This window comes from Narcine bancroftii, chromosome 2 (genome assembly GCF_036971445.1).
Source record: "Narcine bancroftii isolate sNarBan1 chromosome 2, sNarBan1.hap1, whole genome shotgun sequence".
NCBI lineage: Eukaryota > Metazoa > Chordata > Chondrichthyes > Torpediniformes > Narcinidae > Narcine > Narcine bancroftii.
The window spans coordinates 277,743,190-277,764,227 of NC_091470.1; the positions used below are offsets into that span (position 1 = coordinate 277,743,190).

General features: G+C 43.7%; 1 protein-coding gene across 20 annotated transcripts in view; it reads right to left on the minus strand.

Annotated features, from left to right (window-relative positions):
* The window catches only part of bbs9 (Bardet-Biedl syndrome 9), a 516,876-nt gene that overhangs the window by 339,456 nt on the left and 156,382 nt on the right, over window positions 1-21,038 (minus strand). For all 20 annotated transcript variants that reach the window (XR_011352170.1, XR_011352169.1, XM_069921046.1 and 17 more), the window contains 2 exons: window positions 4,018-4,158; window positions 3,151-3,246 (listed from right to left, as the gene is read on the minus strand). Coding sequence is in view for 18 of the 20 variants with exons in the window: in XM_069921046.1 (XP_069777147.1) it covers window positions 3,151-3,246; window positions 4,018-4,158 (237 nt within the window). In the remaining 2 variants the exon portion in view is untranslated. The remainder of the gene's footprint in view (window positions 1-3,150; window positions 3,247-4,017; window positions 4,159-21,038) is intronic.

Below are 21,038 nucleotides of genomic sequence, written 5' to 3' on the forward strand. Positions count from 1 at the left end.
GGGGGCCCCAACTCATCCCAACCAGGTGAAGTCAAGAAAATGAAACAGCCTAGGCTCTGGCTGCCCACAAAATTCTGACATATGTTTCGAACCTTGTTGTGAAGGTCTTTTAGAGTCCTACGTTGTTGTGATTATTTAAACATCCAGTGTTGAATTTAGGGGTTGGGGAGGAAGGGAGATAAAAAGAGCTTTAATTCTGCAGAAATTGTATAAAATGGACAATTGTAAATTGTCGTCAATGCTGACCATGTTAATATTGATACTGATAATGTTGATAGCTGTTTGAGTTCAAGACTGAAAAATCAGTATTCATAAAAATACTGTTTAAATCATAAATATATTTTTTTAAAAACATACTCTAAATGGTCATAGTAACCTATGACCATTTCCCCTTTTGGAATGGCCACCCTAAGCGGACCAGGAAGTTACAATGGGAGTGGTCCCAGCAGAAGGCAGAAAGGGGTGCAGAGGTAAATGTGTATGGTGGTGACATCCAGTTGCATTTGGCAGAGATGATGGAGAATAATGCACTGAATGTAGAGGAGTCCTATTCCTGTTATGTTTAGAGAGAGGGTGGGGAAGAACAGAACTCCAAGAAACAAATGAAATGTGAGAGATGTCTCAATTGACTATAGTAGAGGGGAAGCATCATTGGTTGAAAAAGCAGGACATTTAAGAAGTCCTAGAAAGGAAGGCCTCATCTTGACAACAAATGCAGGGGAGGTAGGAACTGGGAGAAAGAAATGGCATTCATACAGGAGATAAATAGGAGGAGTTGTAGATAAAGTAGCTGAGGGATTTAGTGGGTTTGCAGTATATATCAGCATTTTGTGTGAGTCTTGAGAGGTAGAAAGAGATCTAGAAGAAGTGTCAGAAATTGTCCAAGTAAATTTCAGAGAGGGGAGAGGGTTGTACCAAAGTTTACAAGATTTGCACAGGTGCAGGAGGCAGCATAAATACAGTCATCAGTGTAATGGAAGAAGAGTTAGGGCACAATGCCAGGGTAAGTTTGTAACAACCATCATGTAGCTAAAAAGACAGGCACAGCAGGGATCCATGCAAGTGCTACACATTGATTTGACAGAAATGAGAGGTGCTGGAAGAGAAGTTATTCAGGTTTTCCCAGGTAGATGAGAGTACTGGTGAAGTGAAACTTGTCAGAGCTGTTCCAGAAAGAAGCAGAGGGTTTTGAAACCTTAGTGAGAAGGAAAAGAGGTATTTAGAGACTGGACATCCATGGTGAAGATGAGACTGGTCAAGATGAAGGGCATAGGAAGTATGCCAGATGCTAGTGGGATAATACTGGGAGTTTACAGCCCAATAGTATGAAAACAGAATTCTCTCATTTCAAGTAATGTCCCTTCTCTTCCATACCACTTCTGCTCTCCCACCTTTCCCCTCTCCTTCTCCTCCTTTTGTTGTCCCCTTTGCCACCCTCCCTTCACCCTTTATCATCCACCCTCTTTGGTTCTATGCTTATCTCCCCATTAGATTCTTCCACTCTTTTTTCCCCCACATCATCCTCTACTTTGGTTCCATCTGGTCTCTTATTATAACCTGTGTCATCTTCAGATTCCAGCACAGATAGCCTTTATCTCATCACCCTCTATGATACATCTTCCTCCACCTGATCCCTAATTTTTTTCACCTCTCTCCCCCTTTGATTGGTATCTGCCAATCCTCTGTCCATCATGCTTAGACCTGGTTCACTAAACACAAATGGGCCTGTGACTTAATTCTCCCCCCCCACCCGCCACCTCCACCCCACCCTTTAATTGAGCTCTTGATTTTTCCCAGTCATAATGAAAAGTTTCAGCCTGAAATGTCAACCATTCATTTTCTCCCACTGATGTTGCTCAACCAGCTGGATTCCTCCAGCAGATTGTGGTTAGCTTACTTTTAATGTGATCCAGATAATGTCACTAAATGAAGTTGGAAAATTAATCATTTAAGTAGCTAGCCTTATACTGGTCCCATCCACACAAAATGTAATGGCCAAATCACATTTAAGGCAGAAATTGATAGGTTCTTGATTAGCCAGAGCATCAAAGGTTACTGGAGAAGGCCAGGCAGAGAGGATAAGTGGGAAAATGGATCAGCTCATGATTGAATGGCGGGGAAGACTCGATGGGCTATTTCTATTCCTATGTCTTTAGACAACAAGCTCACTGCAATTCGAGACTGAACTGCATTGGCATGGATTAGAATGGAATAGTTTTGAAATTCTGCAGCTGTACACTTTGTGAACAGGACTCCCTTAAAAAAAAAGTTCAATCAGCAACTCTACATAAACTAAGCCAACCAGCAGAAGCACATTAATTCTCTAATGGTAAAAACGATGAAGAACTGGACATTGTATTCACAATGATATCTTCTTTAAGTGTAATGAGATCACATACAAGAGACAGAGTCATCAGGGAAGTACAAGTATAACCTTTGTATATCTGTATATCCAGTGTGAAACCCTACTCCCCTTGCCACACACTTAACTAAAGGAGAAACATTTTCTTTTGTCAACATCATACTTCATTTCTGCTTCAAACAATGGGAGCAACAATGCCAAAAACATCAAAAAGTCCAACATAACAGTAAGAAATCTGGTACGAGTAGCTCATTGGAAGAATCACTATCAGTGCAGAACACCTCTGATCATACATTTCACACCACTTCACCACCACAAGAGTAAACAATCTCTTTTAAGCTATTTCTTGTCAGAGCTGGGCCATTCTCCCATAACCTACAATTCTCCTCTGATTGCCAGAGGCACTGGCACAAGGTCAGTAAGTGAACTCTGAAGATCTCAAAACCCTTTGACTGAGAGTAAAAGGTTAAGGCAAACCTTCAAGTATCAAAAATTGAAACCACAATTATTTTCTTCATAAACCATGATTCTCAGATGGTTATGTTAAAAAAGAACTTACAATCTTGCTTATTTGAAGATGAAACTACTTTCCAAACCTATTTATCCAATAGTGCATACTCCTATTGGAAGGGGCAAGAGACAGAACAAAACTAGAAATAGATTTTAAAAAGTAACTATAACTCCTGAAATTAGATATGCTACCCTATTACATGTTGCATGCCAGGAGTGGCTGTGGTTAGTTAATTTGAAGGCAGTTACTGGAGATAATCACAGAAGATCATACTCACTTGATGTCTTTGAGGCTAGAAGTGTAATCGTTGACCCTGTGAGTAATTTAAATCCCAAGACATTTATCTGCTCCTGATCTGACTCGCCAAGAAAATCTGTTTTTATAAAGAAAAATGGAAAATGAACTCAATTGTATGCATTGCTAAGGAACAGCCAATACATAGAGCTTTTGCCAAATATTCAGCAGGAATTCTCTCCATCTTTTCTTTATGAATATGATAAAATACACACATTTGACTTGATTAACAAGTAAATGAATTTACTAAAGTATTTAAATGTTTTAAAATTGGAATTGAATTTTAAGAGACAAAAATATTCCATTGGAGCTTTACAAAGATCATTTTACGTGCACAATTGTTCTTCTATTTATAAAAGTGCAGTTAAAGGAGAGAAAAACATAACTCTGCATTACATACACATAATGACTATTACATGGACTGAGCTTTCAATAGGTTCCAAATAATCTGAATGTCCATCTACCTTGGAAGATCTTGACTCATGATCTGCACCCATCTCATTAAACCTGGTATAAATTGGAACAGCTGAGCTTAATAACTAGGTAATGGGAATGAGTGGCATTGTTGCCTCGTAACTTTTGCTGGCTGTGCAATGTGAGAACAAAATTGGCCTCAGCTGTGACACTCAATCATCAGGACTCACACAAGAGAAATTGAACCAGAACATGCAAAACGCTGCTAATAAGATGCCATATCCCTCACAGAAGAAAGATGGGTAAATAAAAATGTTCTCAGCAGATAATTAGTTGTTATCCAAATATTTATTGTATGCACAGCCACAAATTATATGCCATTATTTTTTGCAATTCAATTGTAATTAACACACACCAACTGGTGTGGATTGCTTACCTGGAAAAAGAACTGAGATATTTACAGGTGGCTTGTTTGTGTCAATTGTTATTTTGTGAACAGCATTCTTAGATGGTGGAACTGGCTGGCAAATTAACTTCAGAGGCAAACTGAATGTGTACTGTGCAATTCGAGGTACACCTGCAAGACAAGATTACTGTTAGCATTTCCAAATGAAGATATGCAATTACCAGCTCTAGTTTTAGGCTGTAATTGAAAATGATCTCCTGATGAAAGATCATTGAATTCAGAAGTTAACTGTTTCTTTCTCCACCTATACTGCCTCACTCACTGAGTACCTCCAGTATTTTCTGATTTATTATAGTTGTTAAGGCTACATCCAAGTGATACTGTGCTTATGTAATCTTATTCCCAAGATTGGAAGCTCTTCATCATTACATAAACAAACTTTGGCAATGAGACAAGATGATCTTGTTCCAAATGTCTCTGCATTTATCAGTGTTTGTACTCTGAACAGTATGACAGGAGCTACAGAATTTGGGCTAGGATCAGAACTTGTTCTCCTCAAAGGGGTTTTAATCTCTCTGTAAGCTAAAACTTGCAAGATTAAATTGGTCCAATGAAGATCAGAAGAATTTACCCAGGAATATTAACCATGTTTAATGTTATATGAAGATGCTGACAAATTCTAATAGTGGGACTTTGATTCTATAATTTAGCATTCTCAGACTATTCACAGGTGACTGTGTTTGTATATTGATTGGGATTTTTGCTGTTGTGATAATAAAGTAGCTGGTCATTAAAATGAGAGTGTAGCTGAATGGAATGCCAGCTACTGTTATGGGCCCAGAGGACCCCAAAACCCAGCAGCAAAAGAAATTCACCAAGACGAATAGTTACTTCAACAAAAATTGCTTTTAATTATCTTTCAACATGAAAGCAGGATCAAACTTTAACTTATTACTATTAACTTAACCTAACTTAATCCCCTTCTAATTCTAAACCCATGTGTATGTAATGTGTGTGTAAATTCAGAAAAGTTATTTAATTTGCAGTCCAATCTCACTCCTCCAAATTCACTGGTTGCAGGCAATTCTTATGCTATGCACAGGATTTAACATTTATCAATTTCACTAGGCAATGGTGCTCGAAAGGTAAATGATTACCGCTCAGGAAAGTTCTTGTCAGTTTTCAGAGAGAGATTTGTTGCTCGTTGGACACCCACAACTGATTCCTTCTGATCAATCACTTCAGTGTCTTGCTGAAGAAACATACCCCATCAGGGTTTTCCAGATGATAACCTCTTTCTTTCAGGTCACCACAAAGTTCTTTTTTGTTTCCCTTATTTCAAGTGAAATATTATGCAGCCAGCCATCTCCTCTTTTATGGACCACAAGGGCTTTGACCAGGCTGAACTAAGAACTCACAACCTGTCTTTAAAATGGGGTTTTTCACAAGCTTGCCAGCTTGTCCTTTTCCAGTCCCAGCTGATGTTGCTGATCTGTAGAACTACAGAACTGAATTCTCCTCCTCTCTCTCACACACACTTAGATAAAACCACATGACCCTCTTAGAACAGCCAACTGCACTCAGACAGACTGCTGCTCTGGACCTAATCTTCCGAGGTTGTTCATTTGTTGCTTTCCAAAACAATAATCTATTACTCCACAGCATTTCCAATTAACACCTACTTGTGAAGTGCTTTTAGGCATTCTTCAAAGATTTTGCAAAGGCAGAACCTGGACTGTCTGGGTTGAGCAGAGCTCTGGTATTTTAAATGAGATCTGTTTTGAAGTATTTGTATGTGACCTACACTAAAAAACCTGCCACAATTTATCTCCTTTAAAACATATCTATATACAATATAAAATATAACAATAATCTGTCACACAACCAATGGGGAAAAAAGTTAAAAATCAAGTATTGCACCAAAACCCACGTATGTCAAGCACCTTTGAAATATCCTGAGGTGTATTCAAGTATGAACACATGAAAATAGCAGCACAAAAGGACATTTAACCTTTGAGGTAATGAATATTTTAACTGTAACCATAACTCTGTACATCTGTCGATATCTGGTAATTGCTCACACCCTTGTATATCAAAATGCTGCAAGTTCACCGACTTCAACCCTCTGCCACTTACAATTCCTGTCAATGGTAAGCTTGACTAGTTCATCTGCTTTGAAACCCTTGTCATTATCTGTTTGCTCGAGTCTCCATATTCATGGAGCAGCACGATTAGTATAGCATTTAGTACAACACTATTACAATGTCAGGGACCCAGGTTTGAAATCATGGTGTCTGTGCGGAGTTTGTACATTCTCCCCATGTCTGAATTGTTTTCCTTTGGATGTACCGATTTCCTTCTACATTACAAAAATGTTTGGGGATTGTATGTAAATTGGTCTATTTGGAAGGTGTGGGCTGGAAGGGGCTGTTAACATGCTGGATCTCTAAATTTATTTAAAATTCTCTCCCTCATCCAAAGATTAAAAATTTAACTGGATCTGATATTCTGAATAGGGTACTGATGAAGCTGCACTTGCCAAGCAGTTCTGGTCTCCTTACTTGAAGAAGGCTTTGGATGTGGGGCAAAGGACGTTCACTAGGTTGATTCCCGAGATGAAGGTGTTTGCCTAAGAGAAGAGATTGAGTCACGTGTGTCACATTAGTGGCCCGAAATGTGAAGTTAATAAAACATTAAACACAAGTTTATCAGGTAAACTTCTTAGTGTCTTTTTATTCTCCCGTTTCCTTTGTTCTCCTGCTTGTGTTCTTATCTCTCTCCCATACCACGTGACTTCCAGTACATCTCATACATATTCATTATCATGACATCCCTCCTTTAATCAGAAATAAACTTTACCTTCACTTACCAATATCTCTCGGAAACTTACAAACATCGTAACTAATGGTAATACTATAACACAACTACATAAAATTTACTTCCTACAGCACTCATACATGCACTTTATGATATAAGATTAAATACTGTCCCAAAGTTCTTATTAAAACTATGGCACAAAGTCTTCGTATCGTTTGGGCACTTTCCGGTTTCGTTTCGGCCTGCCTGCGATATTGTCGTCGCTTCTCGGTTGTTCACTCTCGGCGTCGGAAATACTGCTCGCCACGGCTTCAGGTGTTTCTGGCGCTCTAGTCACTTCATCAGGAGTGCTGGTAACTGCCTCTGGAACATCATCAGGTCTTTCAGTTTCAGCATCTCGTATTGGCCTTTCAACCTCTTCACTCGATGTATCTCTAGACTGGTACCTTTTTATACCTGATACATTTCTCTTATACAGGACTCCAGTCGGAGACTTGACTGTCAACATACTGCCACTTCTGGATACGACAGTATAGGGTTGATGGTAAAAAGGTGTGTCTAGCTTACCACCAGTTTCATGCCTCACTAGAACATTATCTCCTGGCATGATGTCTGAGTACTTGGCTCCACGTTTCGAATCTGTGTACAGCTTTGCTGCACTTTTCTTTTCAGCATCGTGGTCCTTCATCTCCTGGTCGTCTCGGATTTCCTTTATTTCTGGCATTTTTGTGCTGATTTTTCTCCCAAAAAATGCTTCTGCAGGACTTTTTCCAGTGGTTGCATGAGGCGTTGCTCGATAGACAGCCACATAAGATAGCAATGCTTCTCACCAATTTTGTCCCTCTGGGTGTGCAATCCTCAATCGTTTTTCAATGGACTGATTTTGTCTCTCTACTTCTCCATTGGCTTGCGGCCATTTCGGAGTTACTTTATGATGGTGGATACCTGTGGTCCTCATGTATTCCGTAAATGTCTCTGAAATGAATTGTGGACCATTGTCAGAGTATAATGTAACAGGTAATCCATATCTTGCGAATATCTCTGCTAACGCTTGTATTGTTTTTTCAGTGGTTGTGGACCACATACTCATAGTATCTGCTGTAGTAATCTATCACTACCATAATTGATTCACCCGTCAGTAAAGGTCCAAGAAAATCAACAGCTACGTCGATCCATGGTCCTGTCGGAAGTTGCGTACTCCGGATCAGTTCTGGCGGATTACTCCTACTTGTGATTTGACATCCATGACAAGTTTTAACAAATTTCTCTGCGTCTTTATCACAACCTGGCCACCATACCTTGGTCCTGAGGTTTTGCTTGGTACCAACAATACCTAGGTGTCCTTCATGCGCTAAGGATACGATCTTCGGTCTCAATCTTTGCGATATCACCAATCTGCAACCTCTTAATACACACTGTCCGATGCAACAAAGTTTGTCTCTAATGGGAATGTAAGCCTTGTGAGTACACTTGTGCCATTGTCCACTCTGTATGCATTCTCTTACTTCCATGAGTTCTGGATCACGTTCGGATTCTCTCTCGACTTCCTTCGTAGTCACAGCTTTCGGTGTCACCTGAATAGCTACGAAGCGTACAAAGCTCTCTGTTTCTCTTCCCAATTCTGACTTGGATTGTGGACCTCCATCCTTCACCAATCTGGACAGCGGATCTGCAATGTTTGCTTTCCCTGCAATGTGGATTACTTTATATTTGTAGGGTTGTAGTCTGAGTACCCATCTCTCTATTCTGGCACATGGTTTGGATCTAGGTGCATAGATCACCTCTAATGGCTTATGATCTGTGATGAGTTCAAATTCAATGCCGTATAAATATGCATGGAACCTCTCACAGGCCCATACAAGTCCGAGTGCTTCTTTCTCTGTCTGAGAGTATCTTCTTTCCACATCTGATAACGATCTGCTTGCATAGGCAAAGATTCTTGGTCCTCCATCATGCATCTGAACCAACACGGCTCCTAAACCAACCTGGCTGGCATCCGCTATGACTTTGGTTGATGCCGCCGGATCATAATATCCAAGAGTTTTTGCATCTGTCAGGCTTTGCTTCAGCGCTGTGAACGCTTTCTTCTGCTCAGATCCAAAATGAAATGGTACACCTTTCCTGGTTAGTTTCCTTAGTGGTTCTGCCACTGTAGCGAAATTAGGAATGAACTTTGCACAAAAATTGACCAATCCCAGGAAACTCCTCACCTCTGTTGCGTTCTGAGGTGCACGTGCCTCTTCAATAGCTTTCACCTTGGCCTCTGCAGGGTTTAGTCCTTTCCGTGTAAGTCTGTGTCCCATGAAGTCCATTTCTGACACACCGAACTGGCACTTGTTTCCATTCACAGTAAGGCCTGCCTCCTGTAGTCTAGATAGTACACGCCTCAACCGTTTGTCATGCTCTTCCTTCGTTGGTGCATGAACTATGATGTCGTCAGAAATGTTGGCAACTCCAGGAATACCTTGAATCACTCGATGGATTTCATACTGGTAGATCTCCGAAGCTGCATTAATTCCAAATGATAGTCTCTTGTAACGATACAATCCACAGTGAGTCACAAATGTAGTTACATCTCGGGAACCTGGATCCAGCTCTAATTGATGATAGCCCCATTTCAGATCAATTTTTGAGAATACCTTGCTGGTAGTTAGTTCTTGAAGTATTTCCTCCACTGTTGGTATAGGATGTCGTTCTCTAATTATAGCTTCATTGGCCATTCTCATGTCAACACATAGTCTTATGTCATCCTTTGGTTTGGGCACAATCACTACGGGACTGACCCATTGTGTCGAATGTTCCACCGGTTCAATAATGTCTTGTTCGATCAATTCTTTAATTTTGGCTTCGACTTTCCCACGAAGTCCAAACGGAGTTCGGCGCATTGGTTGTGCCTTGGGTTTGACCGTTTCATCTACCGCTAGCTTCAATTGTCGACCTTTCAGCTTTCCTACTCCTTGGAAGACTGCGGGGAATTCTTGCTTCATATCCTCGTATGACTGAATTGAATTGACACAAGCTCCAATATGAAGTATTGCCAGGTCTTGCGCTGTGCTTCTACTCAGCAATGGTTCTCCCTTCTCTTCTATGACCATAAACTCTGCTTCGGTATACTTATCTCCAGCTTCAACAGTTGCAGTAAAACATCCAATGGTCTGCAATGGCTTGGTTGCTGTGTATGGATACAGTTTCTTGGAACACTTCTTTGAGGTACAGATGATCTTTTTCCTTTTCAACTTCTCCCATAAATGTCGATCAATCACATTACTGTCACTGCCTGAGTCTACAATGACCTGAACTGTCACTCCACCAATGATCACTGGGACCTTCTCATGATGTACTTCATTCAACGTAAATTGGTTACAACTCTATTCCTCCTGGGTATCATCATCGTCACCGTCTATCTGGCGAATGGTATCTTTCTTTCCAGGATACTTTCCTTTCCCCCAGGCTTTGCCTTTGGAAGTTGTACTCTTCCTCTTCTGGTATGCATTGGACTTGCTTTTGCACTTCTTTGCAAAGTGGTCCTTGCCTCCACACTTTCTGCAAACTTTGCCTTTGGCCGGGCAATATGGGTCTTTTCCAAAGTGACCTCGGTTTCCACATCGATAACACTCCACGTCATGTGTCGGCGTATATCTTGGCTGGTTATGGCGATGTGAGAGTCTCTTAATTTGCTGGCTTGAGTTGTCTTTCAGAGACATGGTATGAAATTGCCCTTCAACAGCCTCTAACGCAGCAGCAATGGCTAAAGCATCGGTGATTTCCAACTCACTCCCTCTTTCCAGTAGACGTCTTCTGAGTTTATCTGATCTACAGTGCTGTACGACTTGATCCAATAATTGGTTGTCCAAATCAGCTGGCATGTAATTGCATCCAACAGCTAGCTGGCGTAGTCTCGTCACGTACTGAGCAATTGTCTGGCCATCTTCTTGTCTCGTTCTCCGAAACAAATGATGTTGAAATGTAGCATTCGGTGTCACTACATAGTGTGCATTTAATGCATCTACCGCTTTCTGGTACTCATCCTTCCTTCCAGTATTCAAAAGTGTCTTAAATGTTTCCCGAACTGAGGGTCCTGCAGTGAAAAGAAGTAACGCCCTTCTCTGCGCTTTTTGTTCAACTGTACCGGTATCTAGAAATAGGCCACGACTGTCGGCGTAGGATTCAAATTCTTCCAGCCATGCCTTCCACTTCACACTTACAGTACTTGCATCACCAGTCGGGTCAAAATGAGCAATTCCACTATGTGTTAGAAAGTCACAGTTTGCCCCAGCCATGAGGAAATATTCCAGCCCCAAAAGTACTGAGTCACAGAGAAAATTCTTATCACCTTGAAGTTGTCTGTAATCCTCTGTAATCTTGTTTAGTCTTTAATTTTCTTCAAGCTTCTTTCATCCTCGTCGCCAATGTCACATTTGTGGCCCGAAATGTGAAGTTAATAAAACATTAAACACAAGTTTATCAGGTAAACTTCTTAGTGTCTTTTTATTCTCCCGTTTCCTTTGATCTCCTGCTTGTGTTCTTATCTCTCTCCCATACCACGTGACTTCCGGTACATCTCATACATATTCATTATCATGACAACATGGTACTACACTTGCTGGAATTTAAAACAATAAGAAGGGATCTTATAAAATATATAAAATTGTTCAAGAACAGCAGTGTTCAAAAACTCAGTCATTACAAACTTTATCAAAACAGTTGTGGACGCGGGTATCCCCAGCAAATCATTCAGGGGTTTCCCCCAAACAGAAGACTGGATTAACAGTGAAATCCAGAACCTGCTGAGAACTGATCACAGGCATTTAAGTCTGGAGATGTGTAACAATACCCAAGGAGCAGGTATGACCTACAAAATGTCATCTCTTGTACGAAATGGAGATTTTGGGTGAGAATCAAAACCAATGGATACCCAACAGCTGTGGCAGGGCCTGCTACAAAACCAATCCAGTCCAGCAGGAGACAGCAAAACTTCACTCCCAGATGAATTCAATGCCTTCTGCACCCGAATTGACCACCTGAATAAGGAAAAACTACTGCGTAACCCCATATCCCTGATGATCCTCTTCTGACAGTATTCAAGGATCATGTGATGTGATTCCAAGGAACATATCCGGTCCAGACAGACTTCCAACTTGCCAATGTATTCGTGGATATATTCAACATCTCACTCCAGCAGAGGTGGTACCCACCTGTTTCAAACAGGCCTCAATTGTACCTATATTGAAGATGGTAATCTGCCTAAATAAATACTAACCAGAGGCACCAGTGCTTTGAGAGGCTGGTGTTGAAGCATATTAGCTCCTGTCTGAGCAGCGACATGGATCCAACCCATTTTGCCTTCCACTCTACACAAATCCCTGGAACACCAGGACAGCAAAGATGTAGAATGCTCTTTATCGACTACAGTTCGGCATTCAACATCATCATCCCTCAAAACTGATCAGCAAACTCCAAGACTTGGGCCTCAATATGCCACTGTGTAAATGGATTCTGGATTTCCTCACCTTCAGACCACAATCAGTGAGGATTTGTAAGAACATCTCCTCCACAATCTCCATCAGCACTGGAGCACCACTGGGCTGCATTCTTCACTGCCTGCTACACTCGCTTTACACCTAAGACTGTGTGGCTCAGTGTGTCAATAACATCATCTACTAATTTGCTGATGATGCCACATTAGTGGGGTAAATAAAAAGGGGCAATGAGTCAGCCTACAGGAAAGAGATTGAAAATTTGGCTGAAAGGTTCACCAACAACAATCTCGCACTCACTGTCACAAAAATCCAAGGAGCTGATTGTGGATCTTGGGAAGGGAGAGCCAGGCGTAAACGATCCAGTGTCATTGGGGGAATCAGAGGTGGAGAGGGTGAGCAAATTTAAATTCCTGGGAGTCACTATCTAGGAAGAACTTTCCTGGACTGAACACGTGAATGTCAACATGAAGAAAGCACGTCAGCGCCTCTATTTTTCTCAGGAGTTTACAGAGTTTAGTATGACTTTGAAAACTTTGGCAAAGTTCTACAGATGTGTAGAATGTTTGCTGACTGGCTGTATCGCGGCCTGGTATAGCGGCACCAATACCTCAGAGTGGAAAGCCCTGAAAATGGTTGTGGACACAGCCCCATGCATGATCGGAAAAACTCTCCCCACCATCGTGAAAATCTACATGGAACGCTGCCGTCTCAGAGCATCAGCAATGAAGGATCCACACCAACCAGTACATGCTCTACTCTCGCTGCTGCCATCAGGAAAGAGGCTCGTACCACCAAGTTCAGAAACAGTTGCTACCCTTCCACCATCAGACTCAATGAAAGACACTTTTAAGGACTCTTACTGTACATTGCACATTATTTATTATTGAATATTTGTTACCGGGATTGCAATCTTTCTTTCTTTCTTTACATTCTCTCTTTTATATGTTCTTTTCTTGAGTATAAGTTTTTACTCTATCAATAAGTAGAAATTCTGCCTGGCACGCAGGACAAAGGATCTCAGGGTTGTTTGTATATGATGTTATGCATGTACTTTGAGAATAAATCAACTTTGACCTGTAAATTATGAAAGAGAGAGATAAGATAGGAATAGGCAATTCACAAAAGTGCTTGAGAAACTCAGCAGGTCCCACTGAGTTTCTCCAGCACTTTTGTTTATTCACTCCAATCGAAGCATCTGCAGAGTTTCTTGTTTCACTTCATAGAAATAGGTGTGAGACTAGAACTAGGTTTCATAGCCTCAATATTGGACGAGCAGATTTAAAACAGAGATGAGGAGGAACTTCTTTTCCCAGAGAATAGTTTATCTGTGGAATTCTTTAACCAAGATGTGGTGCAATCACTGTATAGCTATGTATGTATGGTATGAGCTGGCTTGCCTCCTGCACTTGTGACCCTTCCTTCCCAGAAATCCCAATAAAAGCTGCTACGCTCAAACTCCTCCCTCAGTACCTGCCTTGGAACTGGAACAGCAACATGTAAGTTGTACTGATGTCTTAAGGTGATTAAAGCCTATTAATCACAACTCTCAGTCTAATATGGTTGATCAATAGTGCTACAATTTAATCACCTTAATTTTGCACCATGGACAAAGCAATATAGGTGGATAAACTGGACACCGACCCTAAAGATCTGGAGGCCTCAGTCAAATTCGATCAATGGTTTCATGAGAAGCAACGATTTGCAGAGTGAGGAAAACAAATGAGATCTACTCTTTGCTCAGGTCAGCCACTGCTTTTTTCAGATGATTGTGGACTGCACTACTTACTCAGCCCCAATGGAGCTCCTGCAGAAACAGTATTGGACTCCAACTAAAGTGATCTATGCAAGGTACCCTCTGACCAGTCATAGACAAGTGCCTGGTTAGTTAGTGGATAAGTACATGCGGGTCCTGTGGGACTTGGGCGAGCCTGCGGCTGCAGAGATGTCTCTGCTGCCATCCACTTAGAAGAAATGATATGCAATGCACGTGTGGCTCGATTCACATTTGATCGCATCAGGCAGAGGCTCTTTGAAAAAGACGATCGAAGCCTGCAAGAAGTAGTCACTCTAGCTAAAGTGCTCAAGACAGCACAGCTGAATGCAGAGGTCTTCTCCTCAGGAAACATGGCCGCCACCTGGGGAGTATAGGCACCCCCATTTTGGGATGCAGGATCCCAGGTCACCGCTGCCAGCATCGAGCACCCAAAGTGCTACTTCTGTGGCCACGTGAAACATCCCTGAAACCCGGCCTGAAACGCTACATGGTCTACCTGCAGGAAAAAGGGACACAAGGGAAGGTATGTTGGTCCCAACCCCCTTTCAGCAGTGACTGTGTGGCCGGCAGCCACTGCCATCTTGGACAGCGCCACTTCTGGCTTCACCTCTGGTGTCATTTTCAGATGTGGCAAACATTTTGGTAGGACCATGGGAGCAGCAAACCAAGGCGGCACCACTTCCCACTTCACCTCCGGCAGCGAGGAACAGCTCCGTGTGCACGGCTGGGGCAGCCATTTTGTAGGGTGCCCCTGAATGAGCACTACAGCAGTGATTCAGACAGCGACCAGACGTTGGCCTTGATTACACTGGATCAGGGCGCCCCATATCAACTGGTCAGGGCCATGATGGACAACGAGGTAAATGGTCGTGTCACGAACTGCCTATTTGATACAGGGAGCACGGAGAGCTTCATTCATTCGGGCACAGTACAGCACTACTTCATAGCAGTAACCCCGGCAAAGTGTAAAGACTCCCTTGCCTCCAAATCCCACTCAGCTGAGATCCATGTCAGCTGCACCATGATACTGTGCAGGGCACAGTGCACAAGAACTTTAAGCTCCTCATCATGCCACAGCTAGGTGCACCAATCATATTGGGCTCAAGAGTGTCCAAATTCAGTTTGATGGCCCACACCACACCCCTCATGGTCCTCAACTACCAATTTTTAAATGACACAATTCCCTCTCCGAATGTGACCTGTGGTCCATCTACCCTCTGGATCCTACCACCACCCCTGTTTGAGAATTTCATCCTCAATTGCAAGTCAGTCATCACCAAGAGCAAGCGATACAGCCCGGGGGACAAAGCCTTCATCAAAACAAGCTTTTGGTAGAAGGGATCACAGAACCCTGCACCAACTCCTGGAGGGCACAGGTGGTGGTCGTTAAGAGCAGAGAGAAACACCACATGGTCATCGACTACAGCCAGACCATAAACCATTTTACCCAGCTGAATGCCTATCCACTCCCCTGCATCATCAACATGGTGAATAAGATCACCCAGTTCCGCATCTTCTCAACCACTGACCTCGTCGGCTTACCACCAACTCCTGATCTGTGCAGAAGACAGCCCGTACACTGCCGCCTCTACCACTTCCTCTGGGTCCCCTTCAGGGTCACCCAAGAGGTCTCTGTCTTCCAGAGGGAGATGGACCAGATAGTGGATGACTATGGGTTAAAGGCCACATTTCCCTACCTGGACAATGTCCAGTCATGACCAGCAGGATCATGACGCAAACCTACAGAAATTTCTCCATATGGTCAAAAGCCTCAACCAAACATACAACCTAAAGTGTGTCTTCAGCACTTCACAGCTGGCGATCCTCAGTTGGATCCTCGGTGGAGAATGGTGTCATTGGGCCCGACCCTAACCCAGTGGGTCCCAAATTACATGGAAAAAGCCTGCCCCCTCTGATGAAATCAACACCTTTCCACTGTCGGTGGAAGCCCACGTAGTGTTCACACGCATCAAGGGCGCACGCTGTGGATGAATCCATCTCCTTCCAGGTGGAGAGTGATACACCTAACTTTGCCCTAGCTACCAGGTTATACCAGGCAGGCAGGTCCGTGGCATATTTTCCTGAACCCTCCAGGGCCCTGAACTCCGACACCCAGCCATCGAGAAGGAGGCCCAGGCATTCCACTGCACAGTGGAATCTGTGCAGCACTGGAGACCCTACCCTGCTGGCGAACTGTTCACCATGCTGACTGACCAACATGCAGTCACCTTTATGTTCAATAACAAACAGTGGGGAAAAGTTAAGAATGACAAGATCCTGAGGTGGAGAATTGAGCTATGAGATCTTTTACCAGCCCGGGAAGCACAATGAGCCTCCTGATGCCCTGTCCTTGGGGACATGCGCCAATGTGCAGTTGGACCCATCCAAGTCATCCACAACAACCCCTGCCACCCTAGGGCCACCAGGCTTTACAACTATGTTAGAGCCCACAATCTCCCTTATTTAGTTGAAAATATCAGGGAGCTGACCCGGAACTGCCTGCTTTGTGTCGAGTGTAAACACCAATTCTATCAGCCAGGCAAAACCCACTTGATTAAAGCCACCCACCCTTTCGAACGCCTGAGTATGAACTTTAAGGGCCCCCTCCCTTCCACCAACAGGTGAAATACTCCTGCTTCCCTTTTGCCATCTCCTGCCAAGACACGACCACGACTGGAGTCATAAGGGCACTGTACAGCATATTCACTCTGTTCAGACACCCTTGCTATATCCAAAGCGACTGGGTATCCTCATTTATGAGTGAGGAGCTGCGCCAGTACCTGCTGGCCAAGGGCATAGCCATGAGCAGGACGGCACCTCCTCCATGGGAAAGGCCAGATAGAAAGGGAGAATGCTATCATCTGGAAGGGAATCCTCCTAGCCCTCAGGTCAAAAGGCCTGCCCATCTCCCAGTGGCAAGAAGTCCTTTCTGAGGTGCTCCACACCACCAGCTCCCTCCTCCGTACCGCTACTAATGCGACACCACACAAAAGGCTCTTTTCCTTCCCCAGGAAGTCGTTGTCAGGAACCACACTGCCGTCCTGGCTGACCCCTGGCCCCTCCTGCTCTGGAGGCATATCAAAAGCCACACGACTGACCCTCTGGTTGAGATGGTCTGACTTGTCCAAGTAAACCCCCAATATACTTATGTGGAGTACCAGGATGGGCGGCAGGACATGGTTTCCATCCGATACCTGGCACTTGCAGGGGATGCCTTGACCAACTAATCAACATCCTCTCATAGTAGCCCTGGCTAGCTAGCCCCACTAATTGTGCCCAGTGCAATGCCCCAGCCCCAGACTGAGAAACCCCATAATCCTATTAACCCCCCCCTCAGCCACTGGAGGTGCAGCCTATTGCACAAGACACCATCCAGGAACCAACGGCTGAACTACAGCAAACCTTATGATGGTCACAACGACAGACTAGCCCACTGAACAGGCTGAACCTGTAATAAACATTGACTCACCACCCCACCAGATTTTGTTTTAAATGAAGGGGTGATTGTGGTGCAACCACTGTATAGCTATGTATGTATGTACTAAATGAGCTGGCCCGCACCCTGCACATGTGACTTCTCCCCTTGGAAATCCCTATAAAAGCTGTTAGGCCCAAACTCTTCCCTCAGTACCTGCCTTGGAACTGGGCCAGCAACATGTGAGATGTGTTGATGTCTCAAGGTGATTAAAGCCTATTAATCACAATTCTCAGTCTAATGTGGTTGATTGATAGCACTACATAAGGAAGCAGTAGAGATATTTAATGGTTAGATAGATTTTTGCATAATCAGGGAACTATTGTAAGGCTATAGGTGGAGCAGAATCCATGACTAGATCAGTCATGACCATGATAATTTTATAAAATGGTGGAGCAGGCTCGATGGCCAAATGATCTAATCCTGCTCCTGTTTCTTATGGTCTCCATACAATCCACCTGGATTCAACCATATCAATCAGAAATCTCCTCTTCAAAAACAAAAATCTTGACTAGGTTTATACCAGAGATAATTATCCATCAGTGTAATCTGTTACTTCCAATCGTGAAAAGGGACATTTTATACTATTCTCAACACAATTTACTGGAGTAATTCAATGGATCGAGCAGTATCTCTGGGAGAAGAATGGTCAACCTTTCGGGCCAAAAACATACATTAAGACTTGGGATGCAGAGAAAAGAAGCCAGTATAGCAGGGTGGGTGGAATCTGACAAGAGCTCATGTGGGATTAGTGCAGAAGCATGATGGAAAGAAACAGTTGATTGACAGATGCCATACAAAGAGGGAGAGATACAAGAAAAAGAAAGATGTTTGGTGTTGGAAGGCATGTCATGTAGGTTGGGGTAGGTAATTAGAAGGCTGTCAGAGCTGGAATCTGATAAGAAAAGATAATTACAATGATGGTAAAACAACAGACCAGGTGGAACTGAAGGACAGGGGGAAGTGTGGAAGAATCCATTGAGAAATGGATATAGAATCAAAGAGGAAGTGAACTGAGTATGGGTGAGGGGGTGAGAGAGAACAAAAACAGGGGAAGGGAAGAGCAGATGTAGTATAGAATGAGGGACTCAGTAACTGAAATTGGAAAATTCTATGTTCATTTCATTGGCCTATAGACTGCCTAGGCAGAATATGAGGTGCTTTTCCTCCAGCAGATTGTGTTTCACTTCATACCCTGGTATCTGCAGTCTCCTGTGTCTCGTTGTATTCAGTTATTCATTTATCACCCACTTCAAGTTAGGTAGCCCCAGCAAATAAGGTACTAAATTGTCAATCAGTCTTGGTGAGTGGAGGTTAAGGAGACTATCCCAACATGCAGACTTTAGGTGGGTATCTAGAAACATGAAGTGAAGGATGCAGGCTCAGAGGCAGAATGATGTCAGCCCCATGCATTTTGGCACATCAATAATTTCCAGTCAATACACACTGTATATAAGACAACACCAACTAAATGCATGCCAAACAAATTAAACCAGATTCTGCAGATGCTGGGGTTAAGTGCAATACACAAACATGTTCGAGAAACTCAGCAGGTCATGCAGCATCGCCTGGACGAAGGGTCCAGGTCCGAGATGTTCGTTACCCTTTGCTTCCTTTCAATGTCATGTGACCTACTGAGTTTCTCCAGCAATTTTGTGTATAGCACAAGCTAACCAAGTTTACCATAACAATTGCTGTTCTTCTAGAGTCTTCATTCATTCTTTGGCTTGGCTTTGCGGACGAAGATTTATGGAGGGGAATATCCACGTTTGCTGCAGGCTCGTTGGTGACTGACAAGTCCGATGCGGGACAGGCAGGCACGGTTGCAGCGGTTGCAAGGGAAAATTGGTTGGTTGGGGTTGGGTGTTGGGTTTTCCTCCTTTGTCAGTGAGGTGGGCTCTGCGGTCTTCTTCAAAGGAGGTTGCTGCCCGCCGAACTGTGAGGCACCAAGATGCACAGTTGGATGCGATATCAGCACACTGGCGGTGGTCAATGTGGCAGGCACCAAGAGATTTCTTTAAGCAGTTCTTGTACCTCTTCTTTGGTGCACCTCTGTCTTGATGGCCAGTTGAGAGCTCACCATAGAACACGATCTTGGGAAGGGGATGGTCCTCCATTCTGGAGACGTGACCCACCCAGCACAGTTGGATCTTCAGCAGCGTGGATTCGATGCTTGCAGACTCTGCCAGCTCGAGTACTTCGATGTTGGTGATGAAGTCACTCCAATGAATGTTGAGGATGGAGCGGAGACAGCGCTGATGGAAGCGTTCTAGGAGCCGTAGGTGATGCCGGTAGAGGACCCATGATTCAGAGCCGAACAGGAGCGTGGGTATGACAATGGCTCTGTACACGCTGATCTTTGTGTGTTTCTTCAGGTCGTTGTTTTTCCAGACTCTTTTGTGTAGTCTTCCAAAGGCGCTATTTGCCTTGGCGAGTCTGTTGTCTATCTCGTTGTCGATCCTTGCATCAGATGAAATGGTGCAGCCGAAGTAAGTAAACTGGTTGACCGTTTTGAGTTCTGTGTGCCCGATGGAGATATGGGAGGACTGGTAGTCATGGTGGGGAGCTGGCTGATGGAGGACCTCAGTTTTCTTCAGGCTGACTTCCAGGCCAAACATTTTGGCAGTTTCCGCAAAACAGGACGTCATGCGCTGGAGAGCTGGCTCTGAATGGGCAACTAAAGCGGCATTGTCTGCAAAGAGTAGTTCACGGACAAGTTTCTCTTCTGTCTTGGTGTGAGCTTGCAGGCGCCTCAGATTGAAGAGACTGCCATCCGTGCGGTACCAGATGTAAAAACCGTCTTCATTGTTGAGGTCCTTCATGGCTTTTTCAGCATCATGCTGAAGAAGATAGTAAAGAGGGTTGGTGCGAGGACACAGCCTTGCTTCACGCCGTTGTCAATGGAGAAGGGTTCGGAGAGCTCATTGCTGTATCTGACCCGAACTTGTTGGTTTTCGTGCAGTTGGATAACCATGTTCAGGAACTTTGGGGGGCATCCGAGGCGCTCTAGTATTTGCCAAAGCCCTTTCCTGCTCACGGTGTCGAAGGCTTTGGTGAGGTCAACAAAGGTGATGTAGATTCCTTTGTTTTGTTCTCTACACTTTTCTTGGAGCTGTCTGAGGGCAAAGACCATGTCAGTAGTTCCTCTGTTTGCGCGAAAGCCACACTGTGATTCTGGGAGGACATTTTCAGCGACACTAGGTAGTAGTCTATTAAGGAGAATCCTAGCGAAGATTTTGCCTGCAATGGAGAGCAGCGTGATTCCCCTGTAGTTTGAGCAGTCTGATTTCTCGCCTTTGTTTTTGTACAGGGTGATGATGATGCCATCACGAAGGTCCTGAGGCAGCTTTCCTTGGTCCCAGCAGAGCATGAAAAACTCTTACAGTTTGGCATGCAGACTTTTGCCGCCAGCCTTCCAGACCTCTGGGGGGATTCCATCCATACCTGCTGCTTTGCCACTTTTCAGTTGTTCAATTGCCTTGTATGTCTCTTCCCGGGTGAGGAC